The 18,834-nt window shown below is 46.0% G+C and overlaps 1 protein-coding gene across 2 annotated transcripts in view; it reads left to right on the plus strand.

Moving 5' to 3' along the window:
* Window positions 1-2,552: 2,552 nt before the first annotated feature.
* LOC127916322 (A-kinase anchor protein 12-like) overlaps window positions 2,553-18,834 on the plus strand; it is a 23,274-nt gene continuing 6,992 nt past the window's right edge. For both annotated transcript variants that reach the window (XM_052497969.1, XM_052497970.1), the window contains exons 1-9: window positions 2,553-2,674; window positions 9,899-10,056; window positions 10,292-11,321; window positions 11,752-11,930; window positions 12,047-12,103; window positions 12,275-14,000; window positions 15,209-15,314; window positions 15,620-15,802; window positions 18,148-18,495. In XM_052497969.1, coding sequence (XP_052353929.1) covers window positions 9,911-10,056; window positions 10,292-11,321; window positions 11,752-11,930; window positions 12,047-12,103; window positions 12,275-14,000; window positions 15,209-15,314; window positions 15,620-15,802; window positions 18,148-18,495 — 3,775 coding nt within the window. In that variant the 5' untranslated portion in view covers window positions 2,553-2,674; window positions 9,899-9,910. The remainder of the gene's footprint in view (window positions 2,675-9,898; window positions 10,057-10,291; window positions 11,322-11,751; window positions 11,931-12,046; window positions 12,104-12,274; window positions 14,001-15,208; window positions 15,315-15,619; window positions 15,803-18,147; window positions 18,496-18,834) is intronic.

Genomic DNA, 18,834 nt, shown 5'->3' on the forward strand with positions numbered 1-18,834 from the left:
GAAGATCGAAGGTTTACCAGAAACTGGATATACAGAGGAAGATGTTCTGGCTCTGGTGAAGCCTTACGGATATAAACCTGGACTCTACAACTGTTTCATTCTGCCCAACCAGAGATGGGTAGGTTGGCTGTTTGTCTCTCTGTCTCTGACCCTGTGTGTCTCTGTCTCTCTGTGTGTCTGTCTATCTCTCTCTCTGTCTCTCTCTCTGTCTCTCTCTCTGTCTCTCTCTCTCTCTCTGTGTGTCTGTCTGTCTCTGTGTGTCTCTCTGTCTCTCTCTTCCCTCCCGTCTGTCTGGATTTAACACTCTGAATGCAGTAATACATCTGTTTATTGTTGTTTATGTTTATGTTTATCCTATTGAAGTTGAAACACGCTATTTATCCAAAAGTGAAAATGCTGCCCCCTATACCTTAAGAAGTTAACTTGGGTGTCTGTTGTTGTTGTTGATGCAGTACTATAATGTGGGTGTTTGTTGTCATCGTGATAATGAGTGTATTTGACCCAACAGGCCATAATCCGTATGGAGAGAGAACAGAAGAGCTTTGCTATGTTGACCAACTACACAGAGACCCCTCCTAAACTACTAGACTGTCCCCTCACCTTCAAGCTGACCCGCCCTGATACAAACCTCCTCCAGGTAACACACACACACACACACACACACACACACACACACACACACACGCACACACACACAGACACAGACACAGACACAGACACGCACACACACACACACACACACCCCCAGTCCAGTCATCATAGGTGTGTGTTGTTTCTGTTTCAGGAGGGTGTGTACACCACTCTGAAGGGCCTCACCACTACGGTAAGTTCATAGATTTAACTAGAAAGGTTACGTTGTTGTGTCCCCCAAACCATTTATCTTTACTGCTCTAAGTACGTTGGTAACCAGATTAGAAAGGCATTGAGGCACCTCGGGGGGTTTGTGGTGTATGGCGATGCGTCGAGCGTAAGAACAGCCCTTAGCTGTGGTATATTGGCCATATAGCACACCCCCTTGGGCCTTATGTCTTAATTAGACCTTGCTTTAATAACCTGTTAATAACCCCTTTATAACCTGTTAATGACCCCTTTATAACCTGTTAATGACCCCTTTATAACCTGTTAATGACCCCTTTATAACCTGTTAATAACCCCTTTATAACCTGTTAATAACCCCTTTATAACCTGTTAATGACCTGTTAATAACACCTTTATAACCCCTTTATAACCCCTTTATAACCCATTAGTAACCTGTTAATAACCCCTTTATAACCCCTTTATAACCTGTTAATAACCCCTTTATAACCTGTTAATAACCCCTTTATAACCTGTTAATAACCCCTTTATAACCTGTTAATAACCCCTTTATAACCTGTTAATAACCCCTTTATAACCTGTTAATAACCCCTTTATAACCCCTTTATAACCTGTTAATAACCCCTTTATAACCTGTTAATAACCCCTTTATAACCTGTTAATAACCCCTTTATAACCTGTTAATAACCCCTTTATAACCTGTTAATAACCCCTTTATAACCCCTTTATAACCTGTTAATAACCCCTTTATAACCCCTTTATAACCTGTTAATAACCCCTTCATAACCTGTTAATAACCCCTTTATAACCTGTTAACCCCTTTATAACCTGTTAACCCCTTTATAACCTGTTAACCCCTTTATAACCTGTTAACCCCTTTATAACCTGTTAATGACCCCTTTATAACCTGTTAATAACCCCTTTATAACCTGTTAATAACCCCTTTATAACCTGTTAATAACCCCTTTATAACCTGTTAATAACCCCTTTATAACCTGTTAATAACCCCTTTATAACCCCTTTATAACCTGTTAATAACCCCTTTATAACCTGTTAATAACCCCTTTATAACCTGTTAATAACCCCTTTATAACCTGTTAACCCCTTTATAACCTGTTAATAACCCCTTTATAACCCCTTTATAACCTGTTAATAACCCCTTTATAACCTGTTAATAACCCCTTTATAACCTGTTAATAACCCTTTATAACCTGTTAATAACCCCTTTATAACCTGTTAATAACCCCTTTATAACCCGTTAATAACCCCTTTATAACCTGTTAATAACCCCTTTATAACCCCTTTATAACCTGTTAATAACCCCTTCATAACCTGTTAATAACCCCTTTATAACCTGTTAATAACCCCTTTATAACCTGTTAACCCCTTTATAACCTGTTAATAACCCCTTTATAACCTGTTAATAACCCCTTTATAACCTGTTAATAACAACCCCTTTATAACCTGTTAATAACAACCCCTTTATAACCTGTTAATAACCCCTTTATAACCTGTTAATGATCCCTTTATAACCTGTTAATAACAACCCCTTTATAACCTGTTAATAACAACCCCTTTATAACCTGTTAATAACCCCTTTATAACCTGTTAATAACCCGTTAATAACGCCTTTATAACCTGTTAATGATCCCTTTATAACCTGTTAATAACCTGTTAATAACCCCTTTGTAACCTGTTAATAACCCCTTTATAACCCTCTGTCTAAACAGGATCCAACGTTGCAGGAACGTCTTCTGATTGTCAGTAACGCCCCGCAGGGACTGCAGCAGCCCAGGAGGTTCACGACCTCGTCAAACGCTTCGGCTCCTACCGCGACTCGCTGTCTCTGATCAACAGGGTAGGGCCAGACACCGGGAGGCCTGAGGCAACTGTTTGAAAGTAGCCTGTTGACTTTTGTTTCCGATGTTGAAATCAAGTCGTCTACCTGGGTTGGAAAGATACGTGTTTCTCAGAATGAGAATGAATTACCCAATTCCTTTTTATAAATGTCTTTTTTGTTGTTGCTTCTGCCACGTTTATTAGATAAATGAGTTCTGTTATACAAATGGAGTGGGTTTAACCTCCACAGCTTGAAATAGATTAGCATGTTTTAGTTCGATCACATTGCGTCATTTAAAACAACACAGAATACCACAACAATACGTTTCCCTTGACAAACAAGCCGGTTATTATTGCCAAGTAGGCAGCGCAGTGTGAAACGACAACAACCGCAGAGCGAAACGGGTCTATACCATCGGACAGATTCCTCAGCAGCAGGCGAGTGATAATATGGGAACGAATCTACTGTCGCAGAGAGAATGGATGAAGTGTTGAGTCCCACAGTCCGGCTGACTCCCACTCAAAGGATGCAATCTACAGTCCCAAGTGGATTCCAGACCGTGGTCGGCACATCGGGATGCAATCTACCGTCCCAAGTGGATTCCAGACCGTGGTCGGCGCATCGGGATGCAATCTACCGTCCCAAGTGGATTCCAGACCGTGGTCGGCGCATCGGGATGCAATCTGCAGTCCCAAGTGGATTCAAGACCGTGGTCGGCGCATCGGGATGCAATCTACAGTCCAAGTGGATTCCAGACCGTGGTCGGCGCATCGGCCCGGACGCCAGTTTGGCGCTGGATTGGAATATGCGCTAAACAGCTTTATTGCACAAAGACACGTAGAAGAATTAGAAAGAACTACAGATTTGTACCTTGTCAGCTCAGGGATTCGAACTTGCAACGTTTCGGTTACTAGTCCAACGTTCTAACCACTAGGCTACCATGCCGCACCATTATAGTCCACCTGTGGTAAATTCAGAGTATTGGTGATGAAGAAGAATAGAAATCCCAGCCAGTTTCATTAAACTCATTAAACTCTGTTTTTTGCCACGTAAACAGCCACAAATGATACAAAACACTGTGTGATTGTAACCAATGAGATCCCTGGAACCAACCACTTTAGGCTTGTACCATGTGATTATAACCAATTAGATCCCTGGAACCAACCACTTTAGGCTTGTACCATGTGATTATAACCAATTAGATCCCTGGAACCAACCACTTTAGGCTTGTACAAGGTGATTATAACCAATTAGATCCCTGGAACCAACCACTTTAGGCTTGTACCATGTGATTATAACCAATTAGATCCCTGGAACCAACCACTTTAGGCTTGTACCATGTGATTATAACCAATTAGATCCCTGGAACCAACCACTTTAGGCTTGTAGTGGTACCATGTGATTATAACCAATTAGATCCCTGGAACCAACCACTTTAGGCTTGTACCATGTGATTATAACCAATTAGATCCCTGGAACCAACCACTTTAGGCTTGTGGTGGTACCATGTGATTATAACCAATTAGATCCCTGGAACCAACCACTTTAGGCTTGTGGTGGTACCATGTGATTATAACCAATTAGATCCCTGGAACCAACCACCTTAGGCTTGTAGTGGTACCATGTGATTATAACCAATTAGATCCCTGGAACCAACCACTTTAGGCTTGTACCATGTGATTATAACCAATTAGATCCCTGGAACCAACCACTTTAGGCTTGTACCATGTGATTATAACCAATTAGATCCCTGGAACCAACCACTTTAGGCTTGTACCATGTGATTATAACCAATTAGATCCCTGGAACCAACCACTTTAGGCTTGTACCATGTGATTATAACCAATTAGATCCCTGGAACCAACCACTTTAGGCTTGTGGTGGTACCATGTGATTATAACCAATTAGATCCCTGGAACCAACCACTTTAGGCTTGTGGTGGTACCATGTGATTATAACCAATTAGACCCCTGGAACCAACCACTTTAGGCTTGTGGTGGTACCATGCGATTATAACCAATTAGACCCCTGGAACCAACCACTTTAGGCTTGTGGTGGTACCATGCGATTATAACCAATTAGACCCCTGGAACCAACCACTTTAGGCTTGTGGTGGTACCATGCGATTATAACCAATTAGACCCCTGGAACCAACCACTTTAGGCTTGTGGTGGTACCATGTGATTATAACCAATTAGACCCTGGAACCAACCACTTTAGGCTTGTGGTGGTACCATGCGATTATAACCAATTAGACCCCTGGAACCAACCACTTTAGGCTTGTGGTGGTACCATGCGATTATAACCAATTAGACCCTGGAACCAACCACTTTAGGCTTGTGGTGGTACCATGTGATTATAACCAATTAGATCCCTGGAACCAACCACTTTAGGCTTGTGGTGGTACCATGCGATTATAACCAATTAGATCCCTGTTTGTTGTTGCTTCTGCCACGTTTATTAAAATTCCGCTGAAAAGGCAGCGAGAGAAATTCAAACATATTTTTTAGAAATATGTAACATGTAACTTTCACACATTATCATTAATACAGAAAGATACACATCTTGCAAATGAATACAGCAAATGAATACAGCAAATGAATACAGCAAATGAAAGATACACATCTTGAACTAAAAATGCTGGTTTTATTAACTAGTGGAACTAAAAGAGATATGCTGGTTTTATTAACTAGTGGAACTAAAAGAGATGCTGGTTTTATTAACTAGTGGAACTAAAAGAGATGCTGGTTTTATTAACTAGTGGAACTAAAAGAGATGCTGGTTTTATTAACTAGTGGAACTAAAAGAGATGCTGGTTTTATTAACTAGTGGAACAGAAAGATGCTGGTTTTATTTACTAGTGGAACCAAAAGAGATGCTGGTTTTGTTAACTAGTGGAACCAAAAGATGCTGGTTTTATTAATTCTCAACAACATTCCGCTGAAAAGGCAGCTCGCGAAATTCAAAAATATTGTTTAGAAATATGTAACTTTCACACATTAATAACCTCTTATGGCTGCAATCCCGTTAACAGGAGCGATATGACAACAACCAGTGAAAGTGCAGGGCGCCAAATTCAAACGAACAGAAATCTCATAATTAAAATTCCTCAAACATACATGTATCTTATATCGTTTTCAAGGTAGTCTTGTTGTTAATCTCACCACAGTGTCCGATTTCAAATAGGATTTACGGGGAAAGCACCACAAACGATTTTGTTAGGTCACCAACAACGCACAGAAATACACAGACAATTTTTCAAGCCAAAGAGAGAGAGAATAAAAGCACAAAGAGATAAAAATGAATCACTAACCTTTGATGATCTTCATCAGATGACACTCATAGGACTTCATGTTACATAACACATGTTAGTTCATATTTAAAAATATTTAAAAAATCTGAGTTTACATTGGCGCGTTACATTCACTAGTTCCAAAAAATATACAGTGATTTTGCATAGCCACATCGATTCAACAGAAATACTCATTATAAATGTTGATAAATACAATTGTTAGACATGGAATTATAGATATACCTCTCCTTAATGCAACCGCTGTGTCAGATTTTAAAAAAACTTTACGGAAAAAGCAACCCATGCAATAATCTGAGACGGCGCTCAGTTAGTTGAGACGGCGCTCAGAATAATAGTCGCATAGCCGCCATGTTGGAGTCAACTATAACCATCAATTACTAAATATTCCCTTACCTTTGATGATCTTCATCAGAAAGTCTCCCAGGTCCACAATAAATGCTTGATTTGTTCGATAATGTCCATTATTTATGTGCAATTAGCTACTTTTGTTCGCGTGTTTGGTAAACAAATCCGAAAGCGCATTCAGGTCGCGCCGAACGTCGGACGGAAAGTTCAAAAAGTTCCCTATCCAAACGCTGGAGCTGGTTGACAGTTTCTTCGGACAAAAACTTTAAAAAAAGTTATATTACAGGTTGAAGAAACATTTCAAACTAAGTACAGAATCAATCATTAGGATGTTTTTAACATATAGCTTCAATAAAGTTCCATCCGGAGAATTCCTTTGTGTCTAGAGGAGGAACGGAACGCAGGTCGATATCATGTGCTTTGCGCGTGAGCTGGAACTGGCTCTCTGCCAGTAGTCTGATGCATTCTGTTCTTATTCAGCCCCACAACACAGCAGAAGCCTCATTCAAATTTCTAAAGACGGTTGACATCTTCATCAACTGGGACTGAGGAGCCATTTACTTTACTCTGTGCACCTTTCATCAGCTACTCAATAGTGCCCCTGCAGCCAAGTCCAACACCAACACCAAATTAAAGATACACATCTTGTTAATCTACCCATCGTGTCCGATTTCAAAAATGCTTTACAGCTAAAGCACAACATATGATTATGTTAGATCACCGCCAAGTCAAAAAAACACACAGACATTTTTCCAGCCAAAGATAGGAGTCACAAAAAAGCAGATATATAGACAAAAAATAATCACTAACCTTTGATGATCTTCATCAGATGACAGTCATAGGACACCATGTTACACAATATATTAATGTTTTGTTCGATAATGTGCACATTTATATGCAAAACTCTCAGTTTACATTGGCGCCTTAAGTGCAGTAGTTTTTTATTTATTCCAAAAACATCCAGTGATTTTGCAGAAATACTCATAATAAACATTGATAAAAGATACAAGTGTTATTCAGAGTTAAAGATAGACTTCTCCTTAATGCAACCGCTGTGTCAGATTTTTTATTTTTTTATTTACGGAAAAATCATAATCTGAGAACGGCGCTCAGAACCCAAAACAGCCAGAGGAATATCCGCCATTTTGGAGTCAACAAAGTTAGAAATAACACCATAAATATTCACTTACCTTTGATGATCTCCATCAGAAGGCACTCCCAGGAATCCCAGTTCGACAATACATTACTGATTTGTTCCATAAAGTCCATCATTTAAGTCAAAATAGCCACTTGTTGTTAGCGTGTTCAGCCCAGTAATCCATCTTCATGAGGCACAGGCACTTCGTCCAGACAAAAACTCGATAAGTTCCGTTACAGTCCTTTAGAAACATGTCAAACGTTTTATGGAATCAATCGTTAGGATGTTTTTAACATTAAACATCAATAATGCTCCAACCGGAGAATTCCTTTGTCTGAAGAAAAGCACTGGAACGCGAGGTAACTCTGTCGGGAGCGCCCGTCATGAGACCGGGGCACTCTGCCAGACCATTGACTCAAAAAGGTCTTATGAGCTCCTTTATATTAGAATCCTCAAACCCGTTTTCTAAAGACGGTTGACATCTAGTGGAAGCCATAGGAAGTGCAACTTAATCCATAACATATCTCAATGTGTATTCAGTAGGCCAAACTTTGAAAAACTACAAACCTCAGATGTCCCACTTCCTGGTTGGATTTTTCTCAGGTTATCGCCTTCCATATGAGTTCTGTATTACTCACAGACATCATTCAAATATTTTTAGAAACTTCAGAGTGTTTTCTATCCAATACTAATAATAATATGCATATTTTAGCATCTGGGCACTCGGGACAGAGTAGGAGGCAGTTTACTCTGGGCATGCTATTCATCCAAAGTGAAAATGCTGCCCCCTATCACAAACAGATTAGACAGCTAGCACGTGATGTGGATAGAATGCTGCTAGCTGTACGTAGTACCACAAACGACGGACAGTGGACACAGCTCAGAAGGAGACGAGACCATAAAGAGACTGGATTCGTAAAATAACTTGTAAACTGGATTTGTAGACTGGATTTGTAAAATAACTCGTAAACTGGATTTGTAAAATAACTCATAAACTGGATTCGTAAACTAACTTGTAAACTGGATTCGTAAACTGGATTCGTAAAATAACTTGTAAAAGACTCTTCATTGAGCTCTAAATGGAAGAAGGTTGGAACCACCAAGACTCTTCCTTGAGCTCTAAATGGAAGAAGGTTGGAACCACCAAGACCACCAAGACTCTTCCTTGAGCTCTAAATGGAAGAAGGTTGGAACCACCAAGACTCTTCCTTGAGCTCTAAATGGAAGAAGGTTGGAACCACCAAGACTCTTCCTTGAGCTCTAAATGGAAGAAGGTTGGAACCACCAAGACTCTTCCTTGAGCTCTAAATGGAAGAAGGTTGGAACCACCAAGACTCTTCCTTGAGCTCTAAATGGAAGAAGGTTGGAACCACCAAGACCACCAAGACTCTTCCTTGAGCTCTAAATGGAAGAAGGTTGGAACCACCAGGACTCTTCCTTGAGCTGGTCGCCCGGTCAAACTGAGCAATCGGGAGGTGACCAAGAACCTGATGGTCACTCTGACAGAGCTCTAGAGTTCCTCTGTGGAGATGGGAGAACCTTCCAGAAGGACAACCATCTCTGCACCACTCCACCAGTTAGGCCTTTATGGTAGAGTGGCCAGACGGAAACCACTCGATGAAAGGCACATGGCAGCCTGCTTGGAGATTGCCAAAAGGCACCTAAAAACTCTCAGACCATGAGAAACAAGATTCTCTGGTCTGATGAAACCAATATTCAACTCTTTGTCCTTAATGCCAAGAGTAACGTCTGCAGGAAACCTGGCACCATCCCTACGGTGAAACATGGTGGTGGCAGTATCATGCTGTGGGGATGTTTTTAAGTGGCAGGGACTGGGAGACTAGTCAGGATCGAGGCAAAGATGAACGGAGCAAAGTACCGAGAACTCCTTGATGAAAACCTGTTCCAGAGCGCTCAGGACCTCACAGTGGGGCGAAGTTTCACCTTCCAAAAGGATAACGACTCTAAGCATACAGCCAGACAAGACAGGGGTGGCTTCGGGACAAGTCTCTGAATGTCCTTGAGTGGACCAGCCAGAGCCCCGACTTGAATATCAAATATCTCTGGAGAGACCTGAAAATGGCTGTGCAGCGACGCTCCCCATCTAATCTGACAGAGTTTGAGAGGATCTGCAGAGAAGAAATGGAGAAACTCCCCAAATACAGGTGTGCCAAGCTTGTAGCTTCATATCCAAGAAGACTCTAGGATGTAATCGCTGCCAAAGGTGCTTCAACAAAGTACTGAGTAAAGGGTCTGAATACTTATGTAAATGTGAATCGTAAATCGTTTGTAGATTGATGTTGAAAAAAAAAACGATAATCATTTTTATAAAATGTGTTAAGTCTAGGGGATTTTTTAAAACATTTCTGATTCGTCAGGAGACGACACGGATAACAAATCAGATGAATCGGTTTGTTTAATATATATGTTTCTCTCTCTGTCTCAGATCTATTTTGAGATGGAGTCGTCGTCGGTGGCGATGACCGTGTGTCTTCATTTCCAGAAGTCTCCCAGTGTAGTTCAGAACAACCCTCTGAAGTTCACCTTGCTGGTCAAGGATAAACCAGCACCGCAGCCCCCAGCCCAGAAGACATCTGTTGTCAGGTAAATATCTTAACTCAACCTTTTCATTAACTTCCTAGATTTGATCCGTCAGTCCATCCAATCCAATCATTGTATTAACGTCCTGTTTTCTAACGACACAGGATACAATTAGAGTCCATTGTTTTTCCTTGTCAGGGAACAACCCCTGTCCCATGTGTTCCTCTGGAGACCTTTCGGACTGATCTGGGCATGTAAACATCACTTATTTTATCATTTTACGTGTTTGTTATTTCAGCACCAAAGCCAAGAAGAAACCAATCAAAGGCAAGAAGCCTGTAGCTAAAGATGTCACAACCCCAGTTAAACCTGTTACTCCCACAACTACCAGCACCAATGCTACGGTCTCATCCTCTCAGCCTGTTGCTGTGGCGACCAAGCAACCGGGTGACGACGTCATTGTCGCGGAGGTCAAGCAACCAGGAAGTGACGTCGTGGTGATGAATTCCGACGGAAAGGCAACGGTGGCGGAGTCTGGAGGGAAAGAGGGTGGGATTTCCTCGACTAAAGATGGGAAGAAGAAGAACGCTCATCCTCCCAAAGAGGATGGAGGGATGAAAACTGAGGAGGAGTCAAACGGAAACAAGGAAGACACTGCGACTGTCGTCGTTTCTGCTTCGTTACCTACGGTCGCCGTGTCCGCTCCCGAGGAAGAGGTCGCCATGGAAACCCAGAGCACCGACGGCGTTGCCTCGACCAATGAGATTGCAGCAGGACCCAAACAGGTTCTAGCTGAGGTCCCACAACAGGGCAGTGATGTCATTGCGTTGGCTAGTGAAACCGTGACGACTGTGGCCACAACAGAACCTCGTCTGATCTCCGCTGTGGAGGGAGCTGATAAAGTGGCCAATCCCGTCGACTCTGACACCGTTGCTGCCTTGGTACCGGCACAAACACCGGCTCCTGTCCCGGTAGAGTTAAATGTTGAAGACAAACCTCAGGACTTTCCTCCGGTCACCGAGGAGATCCTCAAGGCCCTGGAGGCAGCGGTGCACCAACACCGTATGGGGAGACTGGCGGAGGAACAGGCTAAACAGGAACACAACCAGGGAGAGGGGATCCAGGCCAAGCCTCTACCCAACCAGGAGAGCCCTGCAGCTGGGGAGACGGCGGAGAGAAAGACCCCGGCCGAGTCAGAAGAGAAGACTGGGGAGAAAGAGACGGCGAAGAAAGAGGAGCCACGACCAGAGAAGAAGTCACAGCCGGACAAGAAGACCACCGACACGAAGAAGACACCTTCAGGATCTGGCCAACCAGACCACAAGAATGTACGTATCATAATAATAATGTGAATTTAAGGGACAGATATCATTTAAACCTTGACAGATTTGAATCAGTCTGACAGATTTGAATCACTGACAGTCTGATTCATTGCACCTTAGTGTAACCGGTGTGAAATGGCTAGCTAGTTAGCTAGTTAACGGTGGTGCGCGCTAATAGTGTTTCAGTCGGTGACGTCACTCGCTCTGAGACTTGGAGTAGTTGTTCCCTTCTGCAAGGGCTGCGGCTTTTGGGGAGCGATGGGTAACGATGCGTCCAGGGGTGGCTGCTTCGAGGGAGCCCATGTAGGGCCGAGGAGAGGGATGGAAGCAATACTGTTACCGTAGCTACTGCTAATATTGGAATGTATGTATTGTACTCTAATGACTGAGGCAACTCATTACATGTTTAAATGTCTCATAAAATGAATTCATCCAGGGGAAGACCGAGGCTTCCGGAGGGAGAGGCCGGCGCCTTCCCCTTCGACGTCTAGACAGGGCAACTCCTCTAGCTCCTCTTCTGGCTCCCGCAGGAGCAGCAGACACGACGGCAGCCCCGCCAAGAAGAAGGGGAAGAAGGGGAGGAAAGAAGAAGAAGAAGAAGACGAGAGGAGCAAGGTAGGAGAAGAAGAAAAGCAAGGCGTGATGCTGAATGACAATTCTATCTTTTTTATGATTTGATTCTATTTCTGAGCGAGAAATGATCCTGGTAAATGTTTCTGTTGGTTCCACAGAGCCTCGGTAGCAGCAGTAAAACGACCCTCTCGTCGAGGAGCAGGTCTAAAGACACGGTGAGCCGACGATGCTTTCCAAAATACCACATTCTGTACAGAATCTATAACCGCTACAGTCTGTTGTAGCAAACTCTCATACATCTGATTTCTGTTGAACTTGTGGAAGATTTGATTTGGATGAATTAATTATTTTGATTCATCCTTCTCTCTCTCTTTACCTCAAGCTAGTTTCTACGTGGGAGATGAGTTTACGTCTGACGTCATCCCTGGTGAAGCCAACTCCTTCTATCTGGACCAGTTCAACATGGACCAGTTTGTTACTGTGGATGAGGTGCAAGGGGATGAGGCTGAGAACACCAACCCACCGCAGTCATCCTCATCTCCGTCGCACAAGACCCAAGATAAGGCCTCGGAAAGGTCAAAACGATCGTCCAAACGCAAGATGGGTACCCCAGATACCCCATCTCCGAAATCTAGCTTGGAGCACAAGGAGACACCCACGTCCTCCTCTACGCCCCCTGCTCAGAAGACTCCACGAAAAGCCTCAGCAAAAAAGGCGTCAACTAAATCTCAACCACCTGCCACCTCTGGGCGCAAGACCAGGTCATCAACAGCTGTTGTTGTAGCAACCGAAGCCGCAGAAACCCAGGAAGCTGCCGATGAAAACACCAGCATAGCCGATACGGAGGCGGAGCCTGTTCCCTTGGAGACTCGGTCTCAGTCGGAAGAGGAAGTCGTAGTGGTCACTAAGGGATGTGACATGGCGGATGTAGTACCGTCATCCCACCACAAGATGTCAGTGTTGGATACTGCAGTGACCGACAACAAGGAAGAGAAAAGTGCTGTGTCAGAAAGCGATATGGAGACGACCGCTGAAAAACTTTCAGAGCTAGAGGGGAGCGAGGAGACGACCCAGGCTGAAAAAGGTTCCTCGATTCTGGGTACTGAGGCTCAGAATGGAGCCTGTCCACTGGAGCTTGGTCTGACCCATCCGTCTGCCTCAGCCAAGGAGCGAAACCTTCAGAAGGCCCTGCAACTACTAGAGGTGGAGACGGTGTCGGGTCACCAGGTGCCCCAATCACTTATTGATAAAGTACCTGATGATGATGGTGATTTCCAGATACTCGACGAAGCTGTGGACGATGACACACCTAGAGACGGAGAAGAGGGCAGTCAAGACACTCAAGAACAGTCTGGATCTCTATCTCTGGGTTACCAGGCGCCTGCAGCCTCCGGATCTACAGAGTCCCAGGTGCCTCAAGCTACACTAGAGGAACACGAAGAGATCTCCAACTACGAAGAAGAAGAATCTGCTTTCCAGATCCTCGACTCTCTAGAAGACACCGAAGACAACATGGCCGACTCCTCTCTCGCAGGCCAAGGAGGCCGAAGAGATTCTCTACCCAGAGAGATGGAGGGGTTCCAGATACTAGATTCAGTCGACGATCAGACGGAAACGACCCAAGTTCTGGACAACCATATGACTGACTCTATATGTCAGGGGGGCTCCAAGCCTCTAAAGGGGGGCAAGAAGACACCCCAAAAGAAGGGGAGGAAGGAGATTAAGAAGGTATCCAAAACTCAAGAGGTGACCAAGACCCCAACGGGAGAGTCCGAGGGGGGTACCCCGAAAAAGAGTAACCTTGTCACCTTGGATGAGGTCAGCAAGGAGGAGGAGGATTACCCAGATGACGCCGCCGAAGAGGAAGAACTTATTAAGAAACAAAAACTGGTGAAGGAGAAGCAGCGAGAGAAGGACAGAGGGAAGGAGAGAGAGAAAGGGCGGAGGAGGAGTAGAGAGAAGGAACGGACGAGGGAGGAGAGGGTCGGAGTGGATACTGAGGGCTTGGTGACTTTGGATGAGATCGGAGAGGATGAAGGAGCAGAGGGGCCTTGCCTGGAGCCACACCCCTTCAGCCAGGAGGACGAATCAGGAGACACCTTCAACCCAGAGGTCAGGAAATATCTGCTGCTTGCTTTCTCCGCTCTCTCTCTCTCCTCTCTCTGTCGTCTCTCCTCTCTCTGTCGTCTCTCTCCTCTCTCTCTGTCGTCTCTCTCCTCTCTCTCTGTCGTCTCTCTCCTCTCTCTCTGTCGTCTCTCTCCTCTCTCTCTGTCGTCTCTCTCTTCTCTCTCTGTCGTCTCTCCTCTCTGTCGTCTCTCTCGCCTCTCTCTGTCGTCTCTCTCTCCTCTCTCTGTCGTCTCTCTCTTCTCTCTCTGCCGTCTCTCTCCTCTCTCTGTCGTCTCTCCTCTCTGTCGTCTCTCCTCTCTGTCGTCTCTCCTCTCTGTCGTCTCTCCTCTCTGTCGTCTCTCTCTTCTCTCTCTGCCGTCTCTCTTCTCTCTCTGTCGTCTCTCCTCTCTGTCGTCTCTCTCTTCTCTCTCTGTCGTCTCTCTCTTCTCTCTCTGTCGTCTCTTCTCTCTGTCGTCTCTTCTCTCTGTCGTCTCTCTCTTGTCTCTCTGTCGTCTCTCTCTTGTCTCTCTGTCGTCTCTCTCTTCTCTCTCTGTCGTCTCTCTCTTCTCTCTCTGTCGTCTCTCTCTTCTCTCTCTGTCGTCTCTCTCTTCTCTCTCTGTCGTCTCTTCTCTCTGTCGTCTCTCTCTTCTCTCTCTGTCGTCTCTCTCTTCTCTCTCTGTCGTCTCTCTCTTCTCTCTCTGTCGTCTCTCTCTTCTCTCTCTGTCGTCTCTCCTCTCTGTCGTCTCTCTTCTCTGTCGTCTCTCTCTTCTCTCTCTGTCGTCTCTCTCTTCTCTCTCTGTCGTCTCTCTCTTCTCTCTCTGTCGTCTCTCTCTTCTCTCTCTGTCGTCTCTCTCTTCTCTCTCTGTCGTCTCTTCTCTCTGTCGTCTCTCTCTTCTCTCTCTGTCGTCTCTCCTCTCTGTCGTCTCTCTTCTCTCTCTGTTGTCTCTCCTCTCTGTCGTCTCTCTCTTCTCTCTCTGTCGTCTCTCCTCTCTGTCGTCTCTCTTCTCTGTCGTCTCTCTTCTCTCTCTGTCGTCTTTTCTCTCTGTCGTCTCTCTCTCTCCTCTCTGTCGTCTCTCATCTTCTCTCTCTGTCGTCTCTCTCTCTTCTCTCTCTGTCGTCTCTCTCTCCTCTCTGTCGTCTCTCTCTCTCCTTTCTCTGTCGTCTCTCTCCTCTCCCTTTCTCAGTCACACACCCTTTGACCTCTCTCCTATCAGACTCTGGTAACCCTGGATGAGGCTGGAGGTGATGGGGAGGATGATGAGGAGGAAGAGCAGAACAAGAGTCCTGAACCAGCGCAGAACCAGCAAGCTGACCACACAGGTCTGTCTGTCAGAGTAGAAGAGAATGGGTGTGGGTCAGGACGGAAGAGGGGGGGGGTGTGTATCTGGACAGAAGTGGGGGGTGGGGTGTATGGGGACATACGGGTGGGGGGTGTATCGGGACAGGAGGGTGGGGGGGTGTATCGGGACAGGAGGGGGGTGTATCGGGACAGAAGGGGGGGTGTATCGGGACAGAATGGGAGGGGTGTATGGGGACAGAATGGTGGGGGGGTGTATGGGGACAGAATGGTGGGGGTGTATCGGGACAGAATGGGGGTTGTCCTCTAAACCATTTCTCTCCTCTAGCTGATGCTACAGGGTCTCCTGGTGCAGAGGACGACGGCAGGGGCATGGAGGAAATCAGGAGAATGGACTTTGTGACCGTGGATGAAGTGGGAGAGGAGGAGGAGGAGGAGGAGGAGGAGGAGGAGGAGGCTGTTACCACAAGGAAAGGAGCCAGGGGAAGGAAGAGGGCCCGACAGACCTCTGGTAAGATAGAGGGACACACACACACACACTCAGAGACACACACACACGCACTCGTAGACACACACACACACTCGGAGACACATACACACACTCACACTCACACTCAGAGACACACACACACTCGGAGACACACACACTCGGAGACACACACACACACTCGGAGACACACACACACACACACTCAGAGACACACACACACTCAGAGACACACACACTCAGAGACACACACACACTCAGAGACACACACACACTCGGAGACACACACACACACACTCAGAGACACACACACTCAGAGACACACACACTCGGAGACACACACCCACTCAGAGACACACACACAGACACACACTCAGAGACACACACACACACACACACTCAGAGACACACACACACTCAGAGAGACACACACACACTCAGAGACACACACACACACTCAGAGACACACACACACACTCAGAGACACACACTACACACACAGAGACACACACACACACACAGAGACATACACACACACAGAGACACACACTCGGAGACACACACACACACACACACTCAGAGACACACACACACACTCAGAGACACACACACACTCAGAGACACACACACACTCAGAGACACACACACACTCGGAGACACACACACACACACTCAGAGACACACACACTCAGAGACACACACACTCGGAGACACACACACGGAGACACACACACACACACTCAGAGACACACACACACTCAGAGACACACACACACTCAGAGACACACACTCGGAGACACACACTCGGAGACACACACACTCAGAGACACACACACAGAGACACACACACACTCAGAGACATACACACACACAGAGACACACACTCGGAGACACACACACACAGAGACACACACTCGGAGACACACACACACAGAGACACACACTCAGAGACACACACACACAGACACACACACTCAGAGACACACACACACTCAGAGACATACACACACACAGAGACACACACTCGGAGACACACACACACAGAGACACACACTCGGAGACACACACACACAGAGACACACACTCAGAGACACACACACACAGACACACACACGGAGACACACACACTCGGAGACACACACACTCAGAGACACACACACAGAGACACACACACTCAGAGACACACACACACAGAGACACACACACTCGGAGACACACACACTCGGAGACACACACACTCAGAGACACACACACTCGGAGACACACACACTCGGAGACACACACACTCGGAGACACACACACTCGGAGACACACACACTCGGAGACACACACACTCGGAGACACACACACTCGGAGACACACACACTCAGAGACACACACACTCAGAGACACACACTCGGAGACACACACACACAGAGACACACACTCAGAGACACACACACACAGACACACACTCGGAGACACACGCACACAGACACACACACACAGAGACACACACACTCGGAGACACACACACACAGACACACACACTCAGAGACACACACACACAGACACACACACTCGGAGACACACACACTCAGAGACACACACTCAGAGACACACACACAGAGACACACACACTCGGAGACACACACACTCAGAGACACACACACACAGAGACACACACTCAGAGACACACACACTCGGAGACACACACACACAGAGACACACACTCAGAGACACACACACACAGAGACACACACTCAGAGACACACACACACAGACACACACACTCGGAGACACACACACACAGACACACACACACAGAGACACACACTCAGAGACACACACACACAGACACACACACTCGGAGACACACACACTCAGAGACACACACACAGAGACACACACACTCGGAGACACACACACTCAGAGACACACACACACAGAGACACACACACACAGAGACACACACACTCGGAGACACACACACACAGAGACACACACTCAGAGACACACACACACAGAGACACACACTCAGAGACACACACACACAGACACACACACTCGGAGACACACACACTCAGAGACACACACACACAGAGACACACACTCAGAGACACACACACACAGACACACACACTCGGAGACACACACACTCAGAAACACACACTCGGAGACACACACACACAGAGACACACACTCAGAGACACACACACACAGACACACACACTCGGAGACACACACACTCAGAGACACACACACACAGAGACACACACTCAGAGACACACACACACAGACACACACACACAGAGACACACACACTCAGAGACACACAGGATTTGAGTTATAATGTTGCGGCTGTATTTCTTCATCTTCTCTCATCACAGCCAGGAAACCAGTGAAGGTGAAGAAGGTGAGAGTTAAAGAAGAGGAAGAGGAGGAGCCTCGGGCAGATACGACTCCTCCCACTGACACAGCTTCTGTTGACGCTCCCTCCTCATTGCTCCAAGTCGCTGTGACCTCAGAGGTGGACGCCCAACCAGCTGCCTCGGTCCCAGACCTCCAGGAGAAAGAGAGGAAGGCTGATACCCCGGCAGACCAACCCAGCCTGGAGGCCTCCTCAGCAGGGCAGGAGAGGCAGACGAACCCCCCTGAGAACCAGAGTCTGGAGGGGAAACGGGAGACAACAGATATCAGTGTTGGAAAAGCTTGGACTGACTCCACGACACCACAAGGTAGAGAGAGTACAACATTATCCGTTGTTCGGTAGTTCATGAGACACCAGCCTCGTAGCGTCACTGAGGTGTCACATTCCCGCGGAGAAGTTTTATTTTTGAATCGTATGTGTCATCTTTTTCAAATGTGACCACAGACTGAGTCATTTTTCCTTGGCTTGGTGTCTGTATTCCAGGCGGTGTGAATATCAGTTCCTCCCTGGATGTTCCTAATGGTGGTCATGAAGACGTGTGTTTGATAGGAACATAATGACATGATATCTGGACTCTGTTCTTTCTGCCAAATTAATCTGTTTTCTCCCTTCGCCTTTGTTCTTCCTGACTCCTCTCTCTCTCATC

Source organism: Oncorhynchus keta, chromosome 35 (assembly GCF_023373465.1).
Source record: "Oncorhynchus keta strain PuntledgeMale-10-30-2019 chromosome 35, Oket_V2, whole genome shotgun sequence".
NCBI classification, from domain to species: domain Eukaryota; kingdom Metazoa; phylum Chordata; class Actinopteri; order Salmoniformes; family Salmonidae; genus Oncorhynchus; species Oncorhynchus keta.